At 39.1% G+C, this 23444-nt stretch overlaps 1 protein-coding gene across 3 annotated transcripts in view; it reads right to left on the reverse strand.

The window, feature by feature from the left end:
* bnc2 (basonuclin zinc finger protein 2) overlaps positions 1 to 23444 on the reverse strand; it is a 151384-nt gene that overhangs the window by 71825 nt on the left and 56115 nt on the right. For 2 of the 3 annotated variants that reach the window (XM_077719572.1, XM_077719574.1), the window contains exon 2: positions 16479 to 16796. In XM_077719572.1, the coding sequence (XP_077575698.1) occupies positions 16479 to 16796 (318 nt within the window). Of the gene's footprint in view, positions 1 to 16478; positions 16797 to 17021; positions 17158 to 23444 lie in introns of those variants that run through there. The other variant, XM_077719573.1, reaches the window with a different exon arrangement.

The raw sequence follows: 23444 nt of genomic DNA on the forward strand, positions 1-23444 counted from the left end.
TTTTCCACATACTCCTATTCGCCAATAAACCCCAAAAATACTAAATACTAATTAATAAACTCCCAAAAAACAATTTCTGTCATAAACCATAAATGCTTATAAACTATATATTCCAACAAAACTTATTATGACAACTCATTTAAATTAAATGTAACCCAATCCTCAACCAAGACTCACTTTTCAAGCCAAAAACATCCATCTTTATCAACTAAAAAAGGTACACGTGTCAAAGTGGCGGCCCGGGGGCCAAATCTGGGCCCCCCGCATCTTTTTGTGCGGTCCGGGAAACTAAATCATGAGTGCTGACTTTCTATTTTAGGATCAAATTAAAATGAAGAGTATAGATTATTAAATTTCCTGATTTTCCCCCTTTCAAGTCAAAAACTCATTTTTTAATCATTATTTTCAGTTTTTAGTTCAAAAATCATTTTGAGAAATCTAAAAATATATATATTTAAAAAAAGCTAAAATAAAAATTATTTTAGATCTATAAAAAACGGAATATTCAGGGCTTTTAATCCAGTTCTTTTAATCAATTCATTTTTTAATAAATCTAAATATTATATATAAAATGTGGCTCGCGAACCAACCCGAGTCTGACACCCTTGTGTTAATATACCAAGCTGTTGGCAATCAGAGTAAATCTGAAAAAAACATACAAATAAGTTAAATAACTTCAGGTTGCAGGCCTGTATTTTAAACAAAAAGTGTGCCTTATATTCCAGAAAATACGCCACTTAGATGTGGGTGTGGCCTGAATACTTCCCAGTTGACGAACATACATGCTTCAAACTGAAGTTAAAGTTCTTAAACTCGGAAATGACGTAACATTGAATGTGATTGGATGGCATAAGTATAACGCATAAGCCACGCCTTGAATATGTTTTACGTACGCCATGTTTGACATTACGATTAAGGAATGTGTGGCATGAATTTAACGCCATGGCGTCTACGGTCGGTCGAGTCGGGGGAACAAGGAGTGAGCGGAGAGAGTTGCTTGTCATGTTGCGACTGTGGCTTGACGATAGACAGAACCAAAAAAAAAAGGGGGGGAGGAAGGAAGAGAGAGTGACCGCAATGGAAGGGGTGGGGGAGGAGGGGGAGACAACATGGAGAGAAAGCAGAAGTGGGGAATCTCAGCAAGAAGATGGAGGGGGGGGAGTTAGGGAGGGCGCCATCGCCGCCTCCGCCTGAGGCTGATTGCTAGTGACAAGTCACTTAGGAGTATTTCACTTCCTTTAAAATGCGGACGGTGGCAGGAAGCGACGTCGGGACTTGGGACAGACAATTAAGTGGGGAGGAAGGAAGGAAGGAAGGAAGGCTCGGAAGTCGTCTTGGCTCGGTTCTATGCTGGTAGCTTGTTTTCAAGGGTGTCAGACTCGGGTTGGTTCGTGAGTGGCTTTAATGTCAACTTGATTTTAAGTGGGCTGGACTATTTTAGATATAATATTTAGATTTTTTTTTTATAAATGGATTAAAATAACTGGATATTCAGTTTTTTTTAAAGATTTCAAATTATGTTTATTTGAGGTTTTTTTCAATATATTTTTAGATTTTAGCATTTTAGATATAATATTTAGATTTTTTTTTGTAAATGGATTAAAAGAATTTGATTAAAAGGCCTGGATATTCAGTTTTTTATATTTTTAGAAGAATGTTTATTTTAGCTTTTTTTCAATATATTTTTAGATTTTACTAAATGATTTTTGAACTAAAAACAGAAAAAAATGATTAAAAAATGACAATTATTGATTTAAAAGGGATATTTAATATAAATCTATACTCGTCATTTTAATTTGGTCCTAAAACAGAAAGTCCACAAAATTTATTTTCCCGGGCCGCACAAAATGATGTGGCGGGCCAGATTTGGCCCCCGGGCCGCCACTTTGACACCAGTGCCTTAACATATAAGGTTTGGTTTTGCTTTCTGATAAAAAAAATCTATTTATACTCCAGTGCGACTTATACTAAGACTGTGTAAAAAAAAAACAGTAATGAACGTTAATTGACTAGCGAGAAGTCAAGTATGCCTTTCAGCTCCAGCACCCCCCGCGACCTTACCCCGGGTAAAAGCAATGTTGAAAAACAAAGACTGAAGAACCATTCATTCACTAGAAAAAAACCTTAATCAATCAAAACATTGATTACACATCGACTTCTGTATTTTGACTAAACCTTGTAAAACATCGACCCACCGCCGCCCCCTTCAGGCCATGTTTTTCTATGACTTCATCGGTCAACCACGTCATCTTTCACAATCACAAATGAACACGTTAGATTCAATGAAGCAAAACTCCCGAATCGGAGAAAAAATAAAACAGTAATTTGTCATTAGCTCAAGCTAACAGATTTTGTTTGTTTTGGTCGGCGTTGTCCACATTTCTCGTTGCCAAAATGGCCGCTTTATGGAGCGTTTCATTAGAACCGCCGACGGATCGGACGCTCATCAATCTATCGTCCGTCTACCAATCATTTGTGGTCGGGGGTAGGGCTCCAAAGAGAGAGGTCGTGGGGGTAGTAGTAAGTCTGGTTAAGATGGACGTTTTGGGGGCGGAGTCACTCACTCATCACTTGGATTCCGTCCGAGTGTGTGTGTTTGTGTTCGGGTGTGTACGTGTTGAGACGAGTAAAGGGTCAGACTTTGGTCACCAGATGGTAAATGTTTGGGCTGGACCGCAGAAAGCGTCAAAGGGACGGAGACGGTCTCACGGCGCCCCCATTGGATGTTTTTTTTGGGGGGGTTTGGCGGACAATTGTGGTTGACGGGAAGGCTGATAATGGAGATGATGAGAAGTGGTGGGTGCTTAAAGGATGGAGGGATAACTAAGTATGATATGGGAGAAGGGGGACTATCAATGGTAGGGGATCTCAATTGGGTCTTGGTTGGGGTTTTGTCTTGTTTTGACATTGGTTTTAGGCCAAGTTTTGGTCTTGTTTGGAAATTTGTGTCAGTTTAGGTCTTGTTTTTGTCCAGTCTTTTGTTGTCTTGGTCTTGGTTGGGGTTTTGTTTTGTTTAGGTCCTGGTTTTGGTCTAAGTTTTGGTCTTGTTTGGATATTTGTCTTAGTTTAGGTGTTGTTTTAGTATTAGACTTGATCTTGTTTCGGTTTTGGTTTTAGTCCAAGTCTTGGTCTTGTTTTGAAATTTGTCTCAGTTTAGGTCTTGTTTTAGTATCAGACTTGATCTTGTTTCGGTTTTGGTTTTAGTCTAAGTCTTGGTCTTGTTTTGAAATTTGTCTCAGTTTAGGTCTTGTTTTAGTATCAGGCTTGATCTTGTTTCGGTTTTGGTTTTCGTCCAAGTCTTGGTCTTGTTTTGAAATTTGTCTCAGTTTTGATCTTGTTTCAGTCTTGGTTTTAGTCCAAGTCCTGGTCTTGTTTTGAAATTTGTATCAGTTTAGGTCTTGTTGTAGTCTCGGGCTTGATCTGGTTTTGGTCCAAGTCATGGTCTCGTTTTGAAATTGGTCTCAGTTTTGATCTTGTTTCAGTCTTGGTTTTAGTCCAAGTCCTGGTCTTGTTTGGAAATTTGTCTCAGGTTAGGTCTTGTAGTAGTCTCAGTCTTGATCTTATTTGGGTCTTGGTTTTAATCCAAGTCTTGGTCTTGTTTAAAATTTGTCTCAATTCAGGTCTTGTTTTGAAATTTGTCTCAGTTTAGGTCTTGTTTTAGTCTCAGTCTTGATCTTGTTTTGGTCTTGGTCTTAGTTATGTCATGTGATTTTTAGTCCTGCACTTGCTTAGGGCCTCCTTCTGGTTTTGCTCTAGTTTGAATTTAGTCTCAATCTTGGTTTGGTTTCAGCCCCGATCTTGTTTCGGCCTTAGTCTTTTATTCAGTCCTGGTCTTGATTCAACTTTTGTCTTAGTTGTTATTTGGTCTCGAATCCCAGTCCTGGTCTTGTTTTGAGCCTTATGTCCATCTACATCTTCTTTCCCTCTTAATCCAAGTCCTATCTTCTTCTAAACATTCTTTTCAATCAAAATCTTAATCCCAGTCCTCTTTTTAACTTCATATCTCCTCACTTTTCTCAACTAACATTACCCCAAAACCCCCAAGTCCCCCTTGCCATCGCGTCAGTCATTCCACACTTAAAAAACCCGCATTCTAACTCCGCCAGAAAAGCCATTTAAGAACTTAGTAAAAAAAAACCTCTCAAGAACTTGTCACCATGTGTGGCCTTACAATATCCAGACTCAAAATCTAACTTATTAAAAACCAAACACACATTTCCCTTTCCCTCTCAAAACCAACGACGCAACAACCCGCACATCCCGCGTTACGCACCAACCCCGAAAAAGGGGATTTATCCCATTCCCACCCGAGGGAAAGGGCGTTTTTTTTCTCCCAAATAAAGACATGAGCGATAGCTGGGATGTCGAGAATAACGATGAGAAAAAACTACTACCGGGAATTGAACCTAGCGACGCTGATTCAGCGCTTAAATCCAACATAGGGGTGGCGAATCGCCATTAAAACCCGATGATGTGTTAATTTAGAACCCGGCCTTGCCTTATCCATCTGTGTCAAGCGGTAACCCGACCCGATTCATCATCCGCCGGGCCAGAAATGAGCCCTCCGCCGAGATTAAGCCACCGATTCGCACAATTTCTCCTTCCTGGCTTTTATCTTTAACGTTTTTCAGCACCCCCATCTACTGACCGGGTCATGGTGATCAATTAAAGTCCAGTCGGAGAAGCCACGCCCCCTAGGCCACGCCCCCAGGCTCCACCTATCTTTTACCAAGCCGCATGGGTGGCTTCTTCTTAAAGGAACGGTGTACTGAATTACACTTCCTCTTGACTTTTATGAACTCGCGCTACGTTATTGACAAAACAGATTGCGGCGCGAAACAATGCTAACGCGTGTGCTAAAAAAAAAAAATGGGGGATTTGTTTAAGGAGGCCCCCGGCTCGTGTAAATCTGCCGTTCTGTCATAACACGTCTGGTGTTGTAATTACCTACACCAAACATGTTTTTAAAGCGATGTTTTTTTTTTTTTATGTGGAGTAGTTGTAGATCGATTTGGAGCGTTTTTGAATGATATTTGAAATGGGATGGACACCACCCAGGTGGGAGGGAGATTCGGCATGTGGGGTGTATTTAAAAGATGGAGGATGTTTGAGGTGATAAATGGAAGTTGGTTGGGTTATTTTTTAATGAAAATTGAGTAAATATTGTGGATTTGAATGAAGTTTTTAGATATATTTTTGAATGTTTACTCTTTTTTATAGAAAAAATACAATTAAATCAACATTTTGCCATTAAATTATATAATATTTACTTTTTTAGTTTTTGTTTTCACTCAAAAATAAAAATGTAAATGAATAAATAATAATTCCCACTTTAATTTTTTTAATGTGAATAAAAAAGTTTATATATTTCCTAAAATATGTCCTGTTGGCAACCCATTGGGAAAACATTGTAACATAAAAAATATAATATTTAGTTGTTTTAGTTTTTGTATTATTAGAAATTAAACATACAATTAAATAAATTATAATTTCCACTTTCATTTTTTATGTGAATAAAAAAAAAAAAAAAATTAAAATATGGCCTGCTGGCAACAAATTGGCAAACATTTTACCATTAAAAAATATAAGTTACTTCCTAAAAAGTTTTTGTTTTCATTAAAAAATGAAACATGTAAATAAATAAATTATAATTTCGACTTCCAATTTTTTATCTACAGTTGACTGGGATAGACTCAAGCACCCCCACGACTTTAGTTAAAAAGTCTAACTGAAAATGTATGATGATTTTCTTAAAAAAATATCTTAAAAAAAACGTATTCACAACCAATCCTCCCGGTTTAAAGACATTTTTTTTTCTCCATAATGAGTATCGCCTAACCAAGATAGCGGAAATCCCCGAGTTTCCTTCGCAGGTGGCTCATGTCGAGCGTCTGTAGACTTCTAATAACACGTCCCCCCTCCCCCTCGCTCGGGGGAGCTGGGTTCTAGTGATCAATACTCACACTCTCGATTCAATTTCACCACATCGCCATCAGCGCACACAAACATGGTCCGGCTTGTCAACGTAAGCAGACTCCACGCCAAAACACGCGTTGGAATGACGGCATGTCGGAAATGCCGGTGGGGGGCGGGGCCTATGTTTGAGACGAAGGAAAGACAAGATGGCAATTCTACCTTTAAAGTGTGCACGAGTCATCAAGAGTGGAGAAAGGGAATCTGACCATTAAGACTAAGTGGATATCTATTAGATCATGGAGGTAAGGAGGTGGCCATTTACCATCAATGGAACTCACAAACAAGTTTGATTGGACGCTGGAAGGGTTTTGTTAGGACGTGGAAACTTTGTGGAAAACTTTGGGGCGTTTAGGGCGACATGTTTTGAAGAAAGTTAGGGGGCGGGACAATAAAAAAACTTGTTTAATGCTGATTTTTTAGGTTAAGGAGAGTTTAGGGATGGGCAATTATTTGGTGATGATTGGAAAATTTGATGGAGTGAGTGGAGCACGTTTTGACTTAAAAAATTTGTCATTTTTTACAAAACCTTGTCAAAAAGAAGCTATAAGAATTGACCTAAAATTTAGCAAAAAAATAAGAACATTATCATTGTTTACATAATCTAAGGAAATAATTAAATATAATAAAAATAATAAAACATTCATATTTAGTGCCACTTAACCTGACGGGGGTGCCGGAGCCTATCTCAGCTAACAATGAACAGTAAACAGAAACGAAATAAAAAAAATAATAGAAAAAAATATACTTAAAGCATAAAGGCCATCTCCACCATTAAAAATTTCAACCATTTTATACAAAAAAATATTTCCAACCCGACTTTAATGCATAGAATTGATAAAAACAACCAAAATCACCCAAAACATCCCCCTTCCCCCCACAAACCACAACATACACAACACCATCCTACCACCCTACCATCTTTCTACCCCTAAACAAACTCATTAACCGCCACCAAATGCCATTCAGTCACATCTCCAAAAACAACAACCAAAAAAACCCTCATTTTTGGCTTAGCCCAGTTAGCACGTTAGCACAGCATATCCTTTGGGAGGCGTTTGCGGGGGGGACGTGTACGCCTGGCCCGTCACCTCAGTGAGAGTGAAGGCCATTAAAAGACCATCAAGAGTCACCGCCCAGTCCTGGGAGATCAAACAAACCCTTTGGCCTCCCCCCCCCCCCCCCCCCCCCCCAACACCCCCTCAAAAAAAGACCATCCCACTGCTCTCTTACTTCTTCACCAACTCAAGGCCTCCCACCCCCCCACAAACACACACTCTTATCACTACGGTACAGTTAATCCTTCCTCCTCCCCCCTCTGTCGTTACGTCCCTATGGGGGAGTCGAGGGCGAGGACTGGGGGGGGGGGGGGGGGGGGACTGGGGGGGTCCGCCAAAGGCTAAAAAGGAGGGGGGGGGCTTCGTTTGCCACTTGCGACATATAATACGGAGCGGCAATCAACTTTAGTTCATCCCCAGGAGTCAAACTAAGGGGGAAAATGTAAGGGGTTACGTACGGTGGGCGTCAGGGGCTAAAGACGAAGTGAGTTTGGGGGGTGGGGCTAAATTAACACTTGACATTCAATACGGTCAGGTCCTTAATTGGCCGGGGGGGGGGGGGCTTCCTGAGAAGGCAATTTTCTATTCCCTTAACAGCAATGTGTGTCATCTGGGTTTATGAAAAGAGAAAAATGCGTGCGCATTTGTATGTATGTGCTCATTGCATTGACGTCTTTTGCCGTCAATGGTACTTAAATGTGTTAATTTTATGACAATGTGAGCTAGTATGGATAATAAAATGGGATTCATTAACAAACTAACTCCATCTGGTGTTGGATTTGAGAAATGCAATGAGATGTAGATTGAAATTAAGATTATTTTGTGGGTTATTTTGATATTTTTAAACATCTGGTGATGTTAGTGGCCCGCGGGCCGTAGCTTGGACACCATTGTGTTCTAAGTCAATAATGTTTCTAAAAAAGTCGAAGGATGATCAAAAAAATGGTGATTTATTTCATAATCAATTTGTTCACGATTAATTGTGGCGATCAATTGGGGTGCTTAATCACCCCAAGCCAAAGCGGCCAATCAGAATAGGACAAGTTAGCCACATTGTGCAAATTTGCCATCAATTTCCAAATACTTTTATTGTCATATAGTATAAAAATAATATTAAAAAAATGAAATAAATACATTCAAATGGTCTTACCCATAGTAACTACCGTATTTTCACGACTATAAGGCGCACTTAAAAGTCTTAAATTTTCTCCAAAATAGACAGTGCGCCTTATAATACAGTTTGCCTGATAATACAGTGCGCCTTATAATACAGTGCGCCTTATATATGGAAAAAATGTCATTCATCCGAAAATTGGTGCCACACGTTAAATGGCGCTCCCTCCGCTATTTCTTTAATTTTTTTGCTCGGGCGCACACCTTTACATTGCACCACTTTCAAGCACTTCCTTTTCCTGTTTTTTTTTTCATTTTTTTTTCCAGCCAGACTCTCCCTTGCACTTCCCCGCGGCTCAAGTTTCACTTGATGTTATTACAGCTTTCAACCTGAGAGGTATTAGGCTTCCTTGAACAGATCTGACAGCATTTACAACACGCGGCGAGTCGACGCCTCCTAATCGCCTCGGTGACTTTAGCCTATTACCAATTGATCCCCCCCCTTTGGCCCCTCCCTTCGTCCCCTCTCACCTTATCATTAACTCATTGACTGCCATTGACAGTGATGCACAAACTAGAATGGTACTCAAAATCAACTATTTTTACATCGATAAAAGATTTTTTTTAACTACAAAAATATGAAAATAATTTGCAATTTTTCCCTTTATTTTTCTTTTTTAACATAAAATATTTTAATTTAAAAAAATTAAAGAACATTTTTGTCTTTTGTCTAGAATAAAATAAATACTGCATGAATAAAGTTATCCAATCCAATCCACTACAATAGATACTTATGTTTACATCAACATTCTTCTTTTTTAATAACTACAAAAATCTTAGAAATATTTAGCAATTTTTCCCTCCATTTTTGTTTTTTATCCTAAAATATTTTAATTTAAAAAAAATAAAGAAAAGTTTTGTCTTTTGTCTAAAATAAAATAAATACTGCATGAATAAAGTTATCCAATCCAATACAATACAAAAGATACTTATGTTTTCCTTTTAACATTATTTTGGAAAATACTTTAACTAGACATTAAAAAAACAAACATACTTATATTTAAGTTTTTTTCCCCATTTCTTGTTTTTTAAAGAAAAATATGACCTAAAAACACATTCAGGTAAGGGCAAGCTTATTTGGGATACTCAAATCTGATTGGCTAAAATAGCACAGGCATCAATTAAGTCACTTTTAATCACATTTTTCTTCCTTATTTCTTATATTATCCCCCCTAGAAACAATATACTTGTTTTCTCTCCCCAAAATGTGTCTTCCACCTCAATGCATTCTTTTAAACACCAAATAGAAATCTGTGGAGGAGTCGAGTGTTTATTTTTGGGGGGTGGCTTTGCAAAAAAAACATATCAAATAGATTAAATGCCATAAAATATTAAACGACAATCCTAGTCGCGCTCATCAGTCCGCCACTTAACGTCTGAGTGTTTCCCGACAAGCGAAAACAACAGCGTCGAATCAGAGTGTGGGTTTGGAGTGGGGGTGGGGGGGTGGTGTTGTGTAAGGGTTTTTAAATCAAAACATTTCCCCTTCCTTTTAACACCCAAACAAATCTTTTGCATTTAGACCCTGACACGCTTTTTCACTTTGTCCCACTGCTGCGTGGCACCCATTCGGGTAACTATTGTCACGAGAGGGTAAGGGAGGGGGGGTCTGTTGAGGACCCCCGGATGACGGGATGTGGTGAAAAAGTCACAATCTATGGGGGACCTTTAGTTTTGCTCAAATTTGGCATTTTTTGAAACTGTTTTAATTGAAAATAGTCATTACTGTATTGGCCTGAATATAAGACGATCCTGAGTATAAGACGACTGTTTTTTCAGGACTCAAGTTTGAGTTTTTAAACAGCAAATTTCATTTTTTTCGACATAAAAATGACAGTACATCTGAAATAAATGATTATATAACAAAATCTTGGAGAAAAAGCATTATTTTGCTTATTAAAATCATACAAAAATGTTGATAATATATTAATATTTGAACATTTAAACTTGCAAAATGATATTTTTAAAAGAATAGCTTTGGGTTTTTAAAATGTAAATTAAAAAATCTACTGTTATCAACAAATTAAATTGCAATAAATGCATTAATAATCAAAGTGTTATTTCAATGCAAAAAAACATCATCTTATATTCGGGCCAATACACAAATGTAATAAAAAATACAACATTTAAGAGGCTCATAAATAAGATTCAAACAAATCCTAATATCTATAAATGACCTAAAAAGCTGTCAATACATTAGTGAACTCCTCATGGCAACCGAGTTGAATTCCCAGACGTAAAACCCCCCGAATAAAACCAAAACTACAACATTTCCCTCGACCAAAAACTCCGACACCCCCGCATTAACAAAACATTTCATTTTAAACGCGGCTATCGTAATCCGTGCTGCATTTTATTGAACAAGACACATTTTTACAGCTCGATCGAGGCTGGAAACTGTCGTTCCAATCTGGCAACCCTGTAGCCCACACGCAAAAAAAGTCACCCGTCGGAATTTTTCTTTAAAAAAAACAACCTTTAACAGCCGCTATTAAACCTTCTTCATCCAGCAGCGCAAAAACGGCAAACAAACGCTTACACATGTTGCAATAACACCAAAAAGTAGCTAATGAGACGCACAAAAACGCACAAAATACAAACAGGTCATCATTGCCTTTTAGATGGAACACTTTTTTGCATGTGTGTGTGTTGGCGGGGTGCCGGTACCACTACCCTCCCTTCTCCAGAACCTCCCTTAAAAAAAAAAATCCTCCCTGGGCTTTTGGCCATCTTCAAATGAACAAAATACGCAAAAAAAACCCCTATTTTCACTAAACAATTTTGCGAATGTACTGACCCATAATGGCCGCCATTACCTTTGCTACTGTCAATAATAACGCCAATTAGAGACAAAAATAATAATAGTGATTCAAAATAGAGTGCTTTTGTTTGAAAAAACATGGGCAATATTAATAAAAATACATATTTTGCTATTAAAAAGAGTGAGTTCAGTTCAGAATGCCAATTTTTGATGGTGGATAAAACGTAAGGGGAGGGGCTTAAGGGAACTGATGTGGTGGGTTTACATAGGGAAGATGTGATTTGGATTGGATTCGGTTTGAATGCTGGATTTTGGACAAAAAATTTGACAAAAATCTGGAATAGAATGAATTACTAAGTATAACAACTATAATAGTATACACTAATGTTCCATTATGGCTCACAAATATTAATATTTAAGCTAGAAAATGTTGAAAACTTGAAGAAATAGTATTTTTATATTTCACAATTTGGATCCAGAACCCAAACAACCTAAATTTCTTAAATCTTCAACCAAAAACTCTTCCAGTTAACTTCTTTATCAACATGCGGTTTTAATACAAAACATTAAATCGCCAAAAAAACTTGAAAAAAATAGTATTTCTATACTTCAAAATTTTGATCCAGAACTCAAACAACCAAAATGTCTTCCCTTTCCACCAAAAACTCAAAAACAATCAATTTCCCTCAAACCCCCACCACAAAACAACCTACCACTTTACCAAAATAGTCCAAAAATACTCATCAAATCCCAACAAAATACACCCTGTTAGCATAAATAAAATTTTAAAGGGGCCCACAAAGCCCCCTTGCCCTTTACCTCTCTCCCACTAAACCCGGCCCTGCTCCAAAGGTCCTTAAAGATAGATACTAATCATCCAAAGAAGACAAAGCAAAACGAGGTGCCCGTCATTGGCTCAACTCCAAAATAACACACAAAGTGGAGCAATAACAGGAAAAGGGAGAAGCCGGCGTTAAAGTCTGCCCCGAATTCCCGTCACTTAACGCGGGTCACGAGCCTCGGCCTGCGACGTCTCAGACGTGTGTTCAAGCCTTTCCTGTCCACCCCGTTACGCGTTAACCTGCTAACGCTAACGCACACACTTTTATATAAATGTGTGTGTGAGGCTCATTAGCCTGCAGGGTGGCGACATCCGCCCACATATACACACTTTCTCTTCACATGGGTGACTTCTTTCACCGCAGGAAACCGGCCAATAGCTAGCTAAGTGACACTAATGCCGTTTAACTATAAAAAGGAAGAGACTGATTGGACGGATGCCAAGGACAGACGTTAGATTTCCGCTAGAATGGAGGACGGTTTAGGGTCGGTGTAGAAAAAAATTAATAATTTGTGGATGTGTAATGCATTTGTTTATGTTATTATGGATGTAAAGTTATGTGAGGTTATTTTTTGGAGGAAAACGTGGAGGAGAAAATGTTTAAGGGCACACGGAGTCATTGTGATGGTTGTAAAATGTACGGATGGGTAATAAAAAATGCAAAAATTTAAATATACATATATATTTATACAACTTAATCACTATGAGCCAATCACAAGGACAGAATCCAATTGTTAAGACATAAAAAATGACAAAATAACAATTTTTAGGTCACAAAATATGAGGAAATATAGAGGTCGTCATAATGGATGGTCATAAACTATACAGGTGTATAAAAACAAAACACGTCTTAACCACTATATGCCAAAAACATCAAAAAAATGTCCAATCATTTTCAACACTAACTAAATAAAACTCTACAAAACCTGTAAAATAACATATATAATATACATAATATTAATAATAGTCATTTTTTCTAGGTCAAAAACAAGTAGGTGAATACACCGTGTTCTCCAAAATAGCTATAAAATGCACGCATATACACACACAAAACAACATTACTTAACTATACGACTGCCATTGACGACAATAGAGCTCCAATACAGCCTGCCGACCCTCCCACTCCAAAAAAATTGGACATCTATCCCCATCTATTGACCTAAAATTACAAAAAACACGATTTTTAAAACCTGCATACATGTGGATGTGTGTGGATATGTTTCTCATTAAAAAAAAAACCCAAATCCACCTTTAAAAAAACATTCACCAACATTTTCTAAGCTCCACTTGATATTTTTAAACCAGAATAAAGAAAAAACTCGTGATAGACACAACACGAAAACCAAAAACCAGCAAAAACATGAAAAAACAGCGTCTTTTTCACTCACTTTCTCTCCCCAAAAAATGCAAAAACATAAAAAAACTGCACTTTTTTCACTCACTTTCTCTCCCAAAGTAAATCTCCGGAAAAACTCGTGATAGACACAAAACGACAACCAAAAAGATGAAAAAAATGCATTTTTTCACTCACTTTCTCCCCCCAAAAAATGCAAAAAACATGAAAAAAATGCTTTTTTTCACTCACTTTCCCTCCCAAAAAAATCTCCGTGAAAACTTGTGATAGACACAAAACGACAACCAAAAACCAGCAAAAACATGAGAAAACTGCATTTTTTCACTCACTTTCCCTCCCAAAAAAAATATCCGGAAAAACTCGTGATAGACACAAAACGACAACCAAAAACCAGCAAAAACATGAAAAAACTGCATTTTTTCACTCACTTTCTCCCAAAAAAAAAAAAATCTCCGCTTTCGCCTTGCCGCTTTCCTCCAACCAAGGCCAGCCAAGAGACACTTCACCTCGCACCCGCGCACACATGGAGTCCTGGCCAACACACACACACACACACACACACACACACACACACACACTTCACCATACACTCCTCTAACACACGCTATACACACCCAACGGAGTAACTGGCACTCCAGTATTTAACCACCCACTCAGAGAAAAAATAAATGGTGAGAGCGGCACGCACGCACACTTGACACCAGATATGTATCGGCATCCCATATGCTTACTGGGTATAACGACTCATCAATGTCAGATATGGAAGTTATCACACACACACACACACACACACACACATATTTTTAAAGATGGAGAATACATATGTAGCACATGTGTGTTAATAAGCATGTTATTACATCCCGATGTTATACAAAGAGATTAATATCATTGTTGTGGATGTAATTACAAGACAAGAGTAGTAATATATGCTTTAAGGATGAAAAAATGTCATGTTAAATTTACTATGTCATGATTTTTTTTTAAATTGGGATTATATAAGGGTTTTAGGTCGGTTTTTATTTTAATATTAAGCAGGGGGGAAATGGAAAAGCACTATCAAGACTATAAGAGGCGGTTAAAATGTGCGAACACAGCCGTGTACGGCTGTTTTATTTTTTTTAAACACTTTTTACAGTGGGGCTTGATTTATTTTATGATGTGATCTATTTTACGATTTCTTCCTATTAAAATTAACTCTTTCAGGGTTTTTATATTGGTGTATTGTTAAAATGGCTTATTATATTTTGTGCATAAATGTTTTTGAAATAAAATACTTCCAAAAACTTGACAATACAATTTGCTTAAAACCCTCGACACTATAAAAAATGACAGTATCATTTTGCATGTAAAAAATATGTTTTTTTGCCATATTTTTGTTGTTTTTTGTATTTTAAAAAGCTGTTTAAAGGTTTTTTTAATGCATTTAAAGTATGATGGAATAAATATGGCTGTTGTTTTGAAATAAAACATTTTGGGGGGTTTTAAAGGGGTAAAAATGAACCAAAAACAAGTCTACCTATAGTCAACCTATCACACTTGATAGAAAACCGTGCTACAGCACCCTCGCAGGCAAAGAAGGGGAGACGTTTTTTTCTTTAGATATCACGTGCACGCGCGCGCACGTGCATGTGCGCACGCACTAACGAGTTTTGACGCTGTTCCTCAAGGGGAGCTCATTTGCCGCAGAGTCGGCCCTGCGCAAAAACCGCAAAAAAATCGGAGAGGAAAAAAAAAAAGAGGCGCTTGCTTGGTTGTAAACTTTGCAATGGTCGATTTTACGACTACAAATCGATGGCCTTCATTTAAATGTTTGTCTTTTCCTCATTTTCAGGAGGTGAAATCGTCATTTGGGCTGTTTTATTCGACGATTTTGCTCGTTTTTTTTTTAAGGAATGCAATCGAGGCCAATTCATTGATCGGTTTCTTGTTTATGAGCCTCCTGTGCGGCCCTTTTTTTTTTAAAGAAAAGACATCGAATTGTAACTTATTTACAATTTTAGGAACTAAAATAAAAGCGAGGTGAACATCAGAGCATCTTATTAAATCCAATTCAAATGTTTAATTGCTTTTTATAACGTCAAATCCCTTCCTTAAATCATTTTAATTCCACACTTTCACACAAAAAAAAACGTCTTTTCCACCTCTCCTAAATACAAAATTAATATCTTTAACATAACACACACTCCAAAACCGAATTCTTCCACTTTCTAAACCCAATTTACATCATTTCCCCAACATTAAAAACGCATCTTTCCTTCTTTTTAGCCTTTTTATTTCCTCACAGGCACCTAAAATAAGGTAAAACATAACCATAACGAAAAATATGACAAGAAAAATCAGTGATCTCAGATTTTCAGGACCCCCCTCGACCACAACACCCCCTTAAATAAAGGTAAGGGTCCCTTTTTATCCCAAATACACCTGACAACCTCATTTAATTCCGCACAGTAGTGCATTAAAAATGATGAAACGTCAGGATTTATAACTTGCATCACATTTCATACTTTTAGATGAGTCCCCCAAGTTGGAATGGTCGCACCCCCCATACACCCCCCCCCCCCCCCCCCCACACACACACACACACACACTGTTATTGCGCAACCGTGACAACATGTGCCTGGTACCGCTGATGGACTCCAAGCCAACCAGCATCCTCAATCTTCACTTTCTCCCCCTCACACACACACACACACACTACACCGTATCACCCCCCCCCACATCCCCCCTAATTTTTTTCTACAAACGAACCGAAACTTCAATCGCAAAACTCAACAAAATCAAACAAAACCAGCAATTTCCCGAGCGTATAAGATCTCATAAACCTCCAACAAATCGATCAAAAGATCCCCGAAAAAGAAGTAAAAAAAGTCAGGCATAACGTCCTCCGAACCCCCGGACAATCGGCACTCGCTTACGGACACGCGCGCTCACTTAGCCGCGCCGGGGGCTCTCTTTCTCGGCCACGTCAAGTCAACTTCACCGCAACGTCTTCCGAAGCTCCGGACAACCGGCGCTCGCTTACGGACCTGCGCGCTTACTTTGCCGCGCCGGGGGCTCTCTTTCTCGGCTACGTCAAGTCAAACCTACCGCTCTCCGGACATGGAGGTGATGGAAAAAACTCGATTTTTTTTTTAATAATTCACGAAAACAAGCAAGTTTAGAGTTCTTAAATCTACCTAAACGTGTTGTTTAGACTTTGTATAAGTAAGTGTATGTTAGTGAACTCGATTTTTAACACTTTTAGGGAAGAACGAGATAGATCGCGAGAAGTTTGAAATCAGCAGCAGAGAAAGAGTTATAAAAAAGTTGCTTTCTTACCTGCTGGGACATTCTGTAAAGAAGATTGCCGTCAGTGCTCTGCTGCTGCCATGTCCCCATGAAGCCTGGCTGCTCGGCACTAGGCGGTCTGGTACTGAACTGCATGGAGCTCTCACCGGCTCCCCCGGAGCTTCGAACGGAGGGCTCACTCTCTCCGCACTCGGCCCGAGGAGGAGTCGGCAGCGGAGGAGGCGGCGGCGTGCTGCGGGGCGTCTCCGGGTCACTGCCGGTGGTCGTGGCGGTGGCGGCAGCGGCTGTGGTGGGCTCCTGTGGGGCTGTGCGGCGCTCGCTGCTGCCTCTCACATCTGCCTCTTTGGACTGGATGAAGGGAGAGGGAGAGAAACAGGGCGGAGGAGGGATAGGAGGGGGGTGGTAAATAAAAGGTGGCCGGCTTACTCCTTATGCACGCGCCCTATTTCATTTTTTTTTAAAGAAAGGGGTGGGAAACCTACAAGCGGCCTCGAGTTGGGAAGTGATGGGCACTCATACATAAAAAAAAACACTCAAAAGTGCGTGAAAGCGATCATAAGGAACGCGTCTTACCATCAAACTCAGTGTGCGTCCCAGCTAAAGTGAAGATGACGACTGTCTGTCTTCCTCTGTCTACTTTTTCTGCGATCCGTGTCCCCCACCCTCCCCTTAAAAGATGGCTTTCCCAGGTCCGTTCCTTCTACTGTCTAGTCCGGAGAGAAAGTGGACCCTCAGTCCTCACGACTCGCTTCTCCGGACATAGAGATGCTCAATGACATGGAGGCACACACATAGACATGCACACATAAACACATACACATACACGCACATCAGCTTGCTTGCTTGCTCTCTCTCTCTTTCTTTCTCTCTCTCTCTCTTTCTCTCTCGCTTCTTCTATCTCACACATACACCTCCTCAGCTCAGGGGAAAGGGGGCGGGGGCAAAAGGGAGAGGGGGTAGGGGGGGGAGGTAAAGGGGGTGGAGGGTCCTACTGCCTCATTACCATGTTTGCTGGGAGCGTCTCGGTGAGTCCCCCCCAGTGGGACTGTCCCGATACAGACTCTCACATATATGCAGCTTGTAAAGGGAAAATATTGCGATCAAGTAATACATGATGGTTTTTTTTTTTTTTTTTTTTTTTGTATGCCATTTTTAGGGGGTGGGGGTGTATGGAGGGGAGGTTTTTTGGGGGGGTGGAGGTGAAATGTGGAGAGGTAGATGGTGGTTTGGTTTTTTTTTTGGATGTCATTGGCAGTTTATGAATAAATCAAGTATAGAATATGAAGTACTGATATGGTGGCATTATTATGGATGTAAAGGGAGGGTGATGTCCAAGTTATTTGAAGTGGGAGAGTATGGGTAAGTAAATTTGGGGGTTGAAATTGATTGAGGGGTTTAAATAAATGGATGGAGTTTAAAAAAAACATTTTTTTTTATCAAAATCAATTATATAAAGTGTTTTTTTTTAAAGCCGTCCATTTTTTACATTCAAATTGTACAAATTTAGAGTCAAAAGACATGTTTCATGACCAACAATGCGCAAATATACTGAACTTATACTAAAATACTACTAAAAAATCTACTAAAATACCCCCAAAACAATTAAATCATTAAAAAATACTTCTCCATATTTATTTTGCATCAAAATTACCTCATTATTTCCTCTTAAAAATACATTTTCAAACACGCTCATCCTTAAAAAATGTCTATTTCACAAGCCTATCTATTCAACCCAAAAGAACCCCCCCCCCCCCCATCACACACAAAAAAAATCAATAGACATATTCTAACGATAAAACCCTCCGCCTTTGTTTGACTTTGCGCGACTCTAATGAGAGACTAATGGAACGCCGGCAGTCTGCCACTAGCGCTCACACATTGCCCCCCCCCCCCCCCCCACACCCACCTAACCCCCCGTAGAGGCCCTCGAATTTTAATTAAGAAAAAAATGAGGAAGAGGTTCCATTTTAGCCAAATTGGTCCCCACAGCAGCAGTAGCAGTCAAAAAATCAGGGGGGGGGGGGGGGGGGGGGGCGCACTCATACAAACACAGTCGAGAATTACATATGCTAAGTCGCGTCTTAAAGTCTCACTATTCGGGATTTTTTATGCAAAAATTTGAGTAGAGTATTTAAAAGTAAAGTATTAAGACTACTATAGATTTATAAGAATTGAAATTTGACCTAAAACAATGTTAAGGGTCGTAAAAAGTGATGATTTCTTCAGGGAAAGGTATGTACTTGTTGTTTTTACCGTGTGGTGTGTTGCAATATGAATTTTAATCGATTTTAATGAGAAATTTTAGTGTAAAAACTCAAAAACAGAGACAAAAAATATCCTTGAATTTTCTGAATATTAAATATCAACCCTCAAGTCTACAAACATGGCGACACTAGCTAAATCCTGCAGTTAGCCTGCATGCTAACCTTCCAACAATTGTTTTAAGTGAACTTTACCCCTAAAAAAGAACAAATTTCATTAGCCAAAAGTCATTTGCCAGAAGACCAGAGTACAAAACAGCTTAATCGGACAGAAAATTTGGAAGAAAAGGCTGACATCAACAACGTTAGAGCAATTTTCTCCACAACACGAAGAGAAAATTTGTACAAAAAAGGGCTTACATCGGCAGTGTTGGAGCAATTTCTTCCTACATAAGACATATTAAGCATTTTGGGCTAAAACAATTGAAACGCTAGCCCGCTAATGAAACTAAACGGAAGAAAACGCAGTGTCGGAAGAAGCTAACACTTGTTAGCAACGTTGGCTAACAGCCAAAATGGGTGTAAAGCAGTTTTTTGCTGTATTTTAGAAAGAAAAGTACTACAGTGAGTTCTACCAATAGAAGTTTGTTAATTTGTGCTATGCTAAGTATCAAAATAATCGAAAATGTATAAGGAATTCCAAGAAATATGTATATAGACTTATATTTTTACGACAAACATTGCTAAAGCTAACGCTATGTTCGGATGAAAAGTTAAATATTCACAAAAAAATGTCTCAAACAAGATTAAATGCAATTTTTGGTGTATGCTAACCTTACAATGCTAATTGTCAAAGTCAAACAACTTCTGTTAACATTACAATTTTTCATATGTTAAATATTGTGTTTTCTGGGCTTTTTCTAATTGACAATAACAGTTAGCATAGCATTTTTTGGGAGGCTGGAAATTAGGTACCACTAGGTGGCAGTGTGACTATGACCGCAAATGAATGTTGGTCTATTTATGCCAAAAATTTGGGTTATAGGAACAAAACTGGTTCGTAAATGGCGGACTGAATTAAAATCAATGGCGATAAAACGCAATCCGTACCGAACTGACGCTAATAAGACAAAAAGCGACATGACGGACGCCGCCATTGCACCAGAAATACTCCCGCCAAAGGCCACCAGAAGCCCCCCCCGCCCCCCAGGGAGGAAAGGGTCCATGACCGACGCCGTATAATTAACTAGAGCCTCGGCTACGGATCAATTACCAGACAAGCAAGTGATAGGCCAATCAATGGAAGATCATCAGCCTCGTTATCAGTGTTGCAACTCATTAGAGCAAAAGTGAGGTGGGAAGAAAGGCAGATGACTTGGGGGGGCGGGGGTCGAGGGGGGGTCGCTTCGGGTGGCTTTTGTGTGTGTTGGTGGCAGGGGGAAACGTCCCTGGATCGAAGCAAGAGTGGCTGTGAGGTTAACACTCTGCCACCGCGTCTTTATTCCCAAGATGGGGGTACGGGGAAATGTGATGCTAACGCTAACTGTCAAAAACATGTTGATGTTTGTTTGGTAATTCGCAGCTGCCAAATGCGACCAATCTTCTTTAGTTTACTATGTCAGTCTTTGGTAGTGAATAAGCATTTTGTATTAAAACTATAGAAATCACATAGAAAATAAAGCAATGTTTTTTTTAAAGCAATTTATATGAAAAAAAAACTATTGTTTTGGGCTATGGCAAGGGTGTCAGACTCGGTTTGGTCCGTGGACTATTTTAGATATAATATTTAGATTTTTTTTTATATAAATGGATTAAATGAACTGGATTAAAATCCCTGAATATTCAATTTTTTTAAATATATATAACAATGTTTATTTTAGCTTTTTTAAATATATTTTTAGATTTTACAAAATGATTTTTGAACTAAAAACACAGAAAATGGATTAAAAAAAATTACTTTCTCGGACCGCACAAAATGATGAGGCGGGCCAGATTTGGCCCGCAGGCCACCACTTTGACACCGGTAGTCTATGAGTTGCCATTTTAACTCATTTCGAATCGCAACGTTATATTCTGAATAAGTTTTGCATTTTTAAAAGTGAGTTGTAGGGGGTGCTGGAGCCTATCCCAGCCAACTATAGACACCAAGTAGGGGATAGACTGATTAATTGGGCAGCCAATCACAGAGCAGAAGAAGACAAACAACCATTCTCTTGTAGCTAACAGCAATTTAGCATGTTCAACCATGTATCTTAGCATATTTTTGGGAAACCAGATTACCCGGTTAAACCCACTTGGGTTCAAACCCTCGACCCCAGAACTGCGAGTCCAACACTTTAACCACTTTACCACTGTGATCATTTCTAAAACTTCCCAACAAATTTCCGCATAAACCCTCACCTCCAAAACATTCACATTACAATTTCCCAAACTATAAGTACCTATGCAAGTCAAAAATACCCAAAATACATATTTTCAATGATACTACATTATTAAAATAGCCCAAAAACTCCAATCAAAACGGACATCATCAATGCCACCCCGACAAATAACCACCAAAAAGCCGATATTCCCAATCTCCGCCAAAAAGAAGTCCTTAGAGAGAAGGATCATGTGTCCACGTCTCATTACGAGGAGACCTTGGGGTGCCCCCGCCGCCGCCGCCGCTCTACCCGCAATCACAAGCAAAATGGCGTCATGTGATGTCCTTTGGCTCCTTCGGCAAACAGTGACACTTCTATACCGGTGCCATCTGATCGACACGCCGCGCCCCGTCACATGGCCCATTTACGTTCCCCGGGGGGCACGGATCGGGTCACCGGCAGTGGCAGCCCTGTACCGTGAACTCGCGGACATTTTGCTTGAATTTCAAGGAGGCGGGGCCAAAATGTGGTCCAAAAAAACACATTTGAAACTAACGTTTAGGCATTCTGGTATAAAATAATCCGGGTTGTGCTTATTATGGGAAATGTGATGCGTTCACTTGGAATAGTTTTTTTTTTTTTTGGCTGATTTTGTTATTGTTTTTGTTCCACTTTTGGCTTTTTGGAATAAATTAGGCCATTTTTTAGAAGGGATTATTTTGACATATTGTTGAACATTTTGACGTTTTTTTGTGATTTGTTGAATAAATTAATGGAAATTATCACCCAAAATACTGCAAAAAATTAGAATAATACTATGAAAGGAACTGTATATAGTTCTATATATATAGTAAGAAATAGCAGTTCTAAATATAATCAATTTGCTTTTATGGAGGATTATAGTGGGTCAATATTTTTTTGGGGAAAACTTTGAATATGTTTTTTTAAATGGATAAAATAATACGAAAAATGAAAAGAATATTGTCTATGTTAGAACATTTACTATTAAGAGCATGAACTAGAAACTTGAGTTCAAAAAAACTTAAAGTACTCGGTAATGTAAAACAAAAACAACTTTTTGCTCAATTTTTTTAGTTAAAATATTTCCAAATATACGAAAACAACTTTTTTCCTCAATTTTTTTAGTTAAAATATTTTAAAACACAGTCAAACCTAATATAACCACAAAAATAATTTAACCCAGCCTCCCTCTTATAAAAACAAACAGCGAAAAAAGTAAATAAATAAAATAAAGTTAAAAAAACAGCAAACATTTACACTCTAAAAATTCCCCCAAAAACTTATATAATACACTAACCCATTAACTACATCACCCCTAAAATACATCTCCACCATATCTTAAAATATCTCATAACTCACTCTAGCCTTACAAAGTACTTTAAAAAAAACATAAAAAACTGACAAAAAAGTCTCAAAAAATTCTCTCAACTTTTCAGTAGACATAAAACATGATAATGAGGATAAAGTTGGAATTCCGTCACTTGGCATAGGCGCGCCTATGAATCTGACGACCCCCCCCCCCCCCCCTATTGGAATCTCCCCTCCTTCCCACTCACACACTTGGCTAAACCCCCCCCCCCCCCCCCCCCCATCCTAATCATCTCCACCCTCATTTAGTAGCAGTACTTTCTCCTCTCCTCAGCTCATCAGACAGGCCTCAGACCTCATCACCTCATGGCCGCCGCATGGCCGCATCTCCTCGCCTCCATCGTCCTCTCCCACTGACCCGTACTCACCCCCCCCCCCCCCCCCCTAGTCACAGGGCCTTGTGTCTCTACCTGCCAGGCTCCCTGACAGCCCCCTCCCTACCCCGTCCCTCCCGAGAGGAGAGACCGCCTGACCATCCGGAACGCTGCCGTGGCAACCCCTGCCAAGCCCCACCCCCCAAACCCCCTCCTCATCCTCCTCATCCTCACCCATCTCGAAAAACCACAGAGAATTGGACAAAGTGCTTCTTTCAACTTTTCTTTTCTTTCTCATTATTTCTCATTCGGGTGGAGAGTGGTTTATGGCGTTGGACTCAAAGTTCTGGGTTCAAATCCAAGGTTGGGCTACCTGTCTGGAGTTTGTATGTTCTACCCCAGGGCTTGCGTGGGTTTTTTGCTTTCTTCCCACATTCCAAAAATATGTATGGTTGTATGCTATAAATTAAGGCTGTCAAAGAGAAGGCCCGCGGGCCAAATCTGGGCCGCCAGATCATTTTGGGTGGTCCGAGAAAGTAAATTATGAGTGCTGACTTTTATGTTTTAGGATTAAATTCAAATGAGGAGTATAGATGTATATTAAATTTCATGATTGTCCCCTTTTTAAATCAATAATTGTCATTTTTAATCATTTTTTGGTGTTTTTAGGTCAAAAATAATGTTGTAAAATCTAAAAATATATTTAAAAAAAGCTAAAACAAACATTGT

Source organism: Stigmatopora nigra, chromosome 6 (genome assembly GCF_051989575.1).
Source record: "Stigmatopora nigra isolate UIUO_SnigA chromosome 6, RoL_Snig_1.1, whole genome shotgun sequence".
In the NCBI taxonomy this organism is placed as follows: Eukaryota; Metazoa; Chordata; class Actinopteri; order Syngnathiformes; family Syngnathidae; genus Stigmatopora; species Stigmatopora nigra.